Genomic DNA, 4,676 nt, shown 5'->3' with positions numbered 1-4,676 from the left:
AAGAAAGCCACATATGGTTGGCAAAAAATAACATTCAGTTGGCAAAAAATAACATTCACTAATTGTCTAATTAGTGATTATGGTGAATGGTGAATATGATACGCAATGTACAATACGTCCAACATTATATATGCGCATCGGAAGGTACGGTACGATAAGTATATCGGAGGAAGATGGAGTATACGAATGGCAATAATAATTCTGCTGTCACCATTTTCATGTGTTTGTTGATCCCACGTAGACGTAAGAGGTACTAGGGTAAGAAAAAGCACGTTTCAAAAGGATGATCTGAAATATATTGACTGACAATGGTTGTGGACACTCTGGAAAGTGAAAGTGAGAAGAAGAGAAAACTCCTACCCTCCCAGTCCCAACGCCAATCCCAAAATGATTTTCATCTATCTCTATGTTCCTCTCAATCATTAGACAGTAGATAGATAGAGACTTACACTCTGTTTCCAGCCTTCCACTACTATACAACTATACAACTACCCATTTTATGCAATTTGATAAGGAATCTCTCTCTCTCTCTCTCTCTCTCTTCGACACCGACGGTTACGTTGTTGGGGCGTTTCATTTGACAACTGAGTCGGTTTTGCAGAATTCTTGTGCCCAAGGTTCCAGCATAAGAAACTCCCCATTGTTTTCTGGTACCACAATCTGCTCCCATCATGACCACCAAATCCAAGTAAGTGCAGCTGTTTTGCCTAATTCTCAGATCTGGGTTCCATATTTTGCTCCTATCTGTCAAAAGATGTAGCTTTTTCTCTCTCTTTTTGTTGTTGCGGTTGAATTTTTCTTGATTTGCTTGACTTGATTATAGTCTGGGTCTGTTACTGTCTCCCTAATTCTCTGTGTACAATGATGCCCAGTCCAATTACTGGTGAAGTAATATGATTTGGGGGATACTGAATTTCACCTTTGGATATGTTCAATTGAATCGTTTTGTTTTCATTCATAAATGATGAAAGTCTGCTTGGATTTGAGGTTGCAATTGATTGACAGCAAACTGTTTGTGTGAATGCTTTCTTATTTATGTTGTGAGTAAAGAAAGAATTGGCTTGATGTTGCATCAGATCTACTCAGCCGGTAACTCCCAACAACAGCAAGCCTAAGCCTTCACTTGGTGCAGCAGCAGCGCCTCGGGTTAGTAGAGTGAGCAGAGGGGCAGCTAAATCTGATGGTGATGCAGCACCGACTCAATTGCAACCTGCACGCTCTTCTGTTGATAAGAATTCAAGGCCTGTTACGTCGTTGAAGCCTGCTGTGGATAGGCGGTCCCCTAAGCTCAGCAGCACCAGCACCCCTCCTGATGTGAGTGCTGCAAATTCCTTTACTACTACTACTGCTAGTTTCATATGTGCAGTGCTGCTGTTGTTTTTGTTGCTGGATTTTTGATTTTGTTGTTTTTGTCTCTGTAATGGGGTTGGTTATTCCTTTACTATTGCTAGTTATATATATGTGTGTGTGTGTTTTAGGATCAAGTGAGCTATAGCTAGCAGCGAAGGCGCAACTTTATTTTCTTATAGGCTGCTATCACATTTTCGAGAGGCAGGGTGCTAGGCTTTACCTTTCATAGGCATTCTGTCCAACAATCCCCTAACCACCAATTGTTGTGTGGAGGCTGGTAAAGAGCCAAGTCCATCGATTGGTGACCTATCTCCGATACCACTTTTTGGACTTGGCCCTTCATCGTCCTCCGCCCAACAATTCTCTAGCCACCAATTGATGGACTTGGTCCTTTACCGACCTCTGTCCAACAGTGTGTGTTGCAGTGCTGCTGTTTTTGTTACAGGATATATTGACTGCTTCAATTTTGTTGTTTTTGTCCCTGTAAAATGTAAATGGGGTTCATTATTCCTTTTGGAAGGGGGTGGGGTGAGCGGGGGAGCCACTCTTGATACACTTATGGTTGTGCATTGTTGGTGCTGCCCGGATTTTGGATTGCATATGGGATGGATGGACTATAAATTGATTCTTGGTCTGAATTCAAATCTCTGCATTTACTATCATCTCACTCTATCAGTGATCACTAACATAACAAGAGTTTATCTATTTGTTTATGTATCAACAAGACTTATAATATTTCCTCGAGTTTGTATATTCTGAACTGTTGTTGTTTGATGCTGGTTTCTCCCAGAAAAAGCCAACTCGAGTTTTGAAGCCATCAGAGTTACAGGCAGAACTAAATCTTGCTCAGGATGATCTTAAGAAGGCCAAGGAGAACTTGGCTTCAGTTGAGAAAGAGAAAGCTCAGGCTCTTGATGACTTGAAGGAGGCCCAGAAATTGGCAGAGGAAGCCAATAAGAAGCTCAAGGAGGCCTTGATGGCTCAGAAGCAGGCCGAAGAGAATTCTGAGCTTGAAAAGTTCCGTGCCGTTGAGATGGAGCAGGCAGGCATTGAAACAGCTCAGAGAAAGGAAGAGGAATGGCAGAAAGAGGTTGAAGCTGTGAGGAGCCAACACGCTTTAGACACGGCCGCTCTTCTCTCTGCCACGCAGGAACTTGAGCGGGTTAAGCAAGAACTTTCCGTGGCTTGTGGTGCAAAAAACCAGGCACTCAGCCATGCCGATGATGCAGCTAAAATTGCTGAGATGCAAGTGGGGAAAGTGGAAACACTTTCGGCTGAATTGGCCCAAGTCAAGTCTCTCCTTGAGTCAAAGCTCGAGACCGAGGCTAATGAGAAGAACGAGCTAGTGGCGGAGCTGGATCTTGAGATAGAGGCACTGAAGAGAGAAGTTGAGAAAGCGAAGCATTACGAGGAGAGGTTGGTGGAAAAAGAGGCCATCCTAGAGCAACTTAATGTAGACCTCGAGGCAGCAAAAATGGCTGAATCTTACGCGCAGAATCTAGTGAAGGAATGGAAGAAGAAGGTCGAGGACTTGGAGGTCCAGGCTGCAGAAGCACATCGGCTAGAGAGGTCTGCTTCGGAGTCTTTGGAGTCAATTATGAAACAACTGGAAGATAGCAATGATTTGCTGCACGATGCAGAATCCGAGATTGAATCTCTGAAAGAGAAGGTCGGCCTACTGGAGATCTCCATCGGCAGGCAGAAAGGAGACCTCGAGGAATCAAAACGTCATATTAAGATGGCTAAGGAGGAAGCTTCTGATATGGCAGAAAAGGTTGAGTCCCTTAGCTTTGAGATTGAAACTATAAAAGAGGAGAAAATTCGGGCTTTAAATAACGAAAAACTTGCAGCTGACAGTGTACAACAGCTGTTGGAAGAAAAAAACAAGCTTCTGGACGAATTGGAAAACACGAGGGAAGAAGAAGAAAGAAGCAAGAAGGCAATGGACAGTCTAGCATCAGCCCTGCATGAAGTTTCTTCAGAGGCTAGAGAAGCCAAAGAAAGGCTGTTGTCTGGTCAAGTTGAACATGAAAATTTCGAAACACAGATGGAAGATCTGAGGCTGGTTCTGAAAGCAACAAATGAGAAGTATGAGAACATGCTCGATGATGCAAAACACGAAATCGATCTTCTAAGTGTGGCAGTTGAAGAATCTAAGCTCAGTTTCCAGAACTTGAAGGCTGAGTGCGAGGAAAAAGAGATGAATTTGATGAACAGCGTCAAAAGAAATGAGGACGAGAATTCTTCAATGGAAAAAGAAATAAGCAGACTGGAAATTTTGCTAAAAGAAGCACAAGAAGAAGCTTGTGTAGCCAAGGACGAAGAAGCTAATTTAAAGAATTCCCTGAAGAAAGTTGAATCTGAGGTCAATCATCTAAAGGAAGCTCTTGGGGAAACAAAGGCTGAGAGCATGAAACTGAAGGAGTCCTTAATGGACAAAGAGAACGAAATGCAAAACATTCTGCAGGTGAACGAGGAACTTCGAAGTAGAGAGGCAACCTCTTTGAAGAAAGCCGAGGAGTTGTCCAAGATGCTTGAGGAAGCTTTGGCCACCAATAAGCTAGCCGAAGAAAATGGAGAGGAGCTTACAGACAGTGAAAAGGATTATGATATGCTCCCAAAGGTGGTGGAGTTTTCTGAACAAAATGGCGGAAGAGAAGAAAATCCTAAGATGGAGATCCCACATCAATCTCACCATTTTGTTATAAAAGAGTTTCAAGAAGTGAATAACACTTGTGCTAATGAAGACAAAGAAACTGATAGAGCGGGAGGACTGGACGAAAAAGCTAAAGAAAAAGACGACACCGACTCTGTAGAGGCAGATTTAAAAACATGGGAGAGCTGCAAGATTGAGGAGAAAGACTTCTCCCCAGAGGGAGAGGCAGAGCATGAAGAGGAGTTGGAGTCAAAGACAGAGGTAGGAGAGAACCATGACCATCAAAATGGGGTATCTCCAACGGAAAACCACAACACTTCTCCATCGAAACAGCAAAGCCAGAAGAAGAAGAAAGCCTTGCTAGGCAAATTCGGAAGCCTGCTTAAGAAGAAGGGCACTAGCAACCAGAAGCAATAGACCCTACCTATCACTTTTATACCAACGTACAGATCATATGTTGAACTAGTACTGAATTTGTTTTCTTTAAAATTCTTTTTGCTTCTTCATTCTTTTGTTTTCCAATAGGAGTTAAAAATACATTAAAAAAAACAAGGTATGTACCCGTCTTTAGTTATCCTTTCCCCGTGTTGGGTCGTCTCTTCTCTACTTGTGATGTTATGTCAAGTTGGGAAGCATCCTTCATTCCTTTTTTTTTTTTTTTTTTTTTTGG

At 42.6% G+C, this 4,676-nt stretch overlaps 1 protein-coding gene across 1 annotated transcript; it reads left to right on the top strand.

Annotated features, from left to right (window-relative positions):
• Positions 1 to 300: 300 nt before the first annotated feature.
• Positions 301 to 4,648, top strand: LOC116012796 (WEB family protein At5g16730, chloroplastic-like). The gene is made up of 3 exons (XM_031252461.1): positions 301 to 688; positions 1,077 to 1,314; positions 2,141 to 4,648. Exons 1-3 carry the CDS (start codon positions 672 to 674, stop codon positions 4,421 to 4,423), a joined length of 2,538 nt encoding a protein of 845 aa, XP_031108321.1. The 5' UTR covers positions 301 to 671; the 3' UTR covers positions 4,424 to 4,648.
• The last annotated feature ends 28 nt before the right edge of the window (positions 4,649 to 4,676 follow it).

Source organism: Ipomoea triloba, chromosome 3, assembly GCF_003576645.1.
Source record: "Ipomoea triloba cultivar NCNSP0323 chromosome 3, ASM357664v1".
Taxonomy (NCBI): Eukaryota; Viridiplantae; Streptophyta; class Magnoliopsida; order Solanales; family Convolvulaceae; genus Ipomoea; species Ipomoea triloba.
This window is presented reverse-complemented; position numbering and strand designations above follow the sequence as displayed.

Excerpts from the sequence above, each read along its gene's own strand:
- LOC116012796 (XM_031252461.1), top strand. Across the intron at positions 1,315-2,140 it reads GCACCAGCACCCCTCCTGAT|AAAAAGCCAACTCGAGTTTT; the intron begins GTGAGTGCTGCA and ends GGTTTCTCCCAG.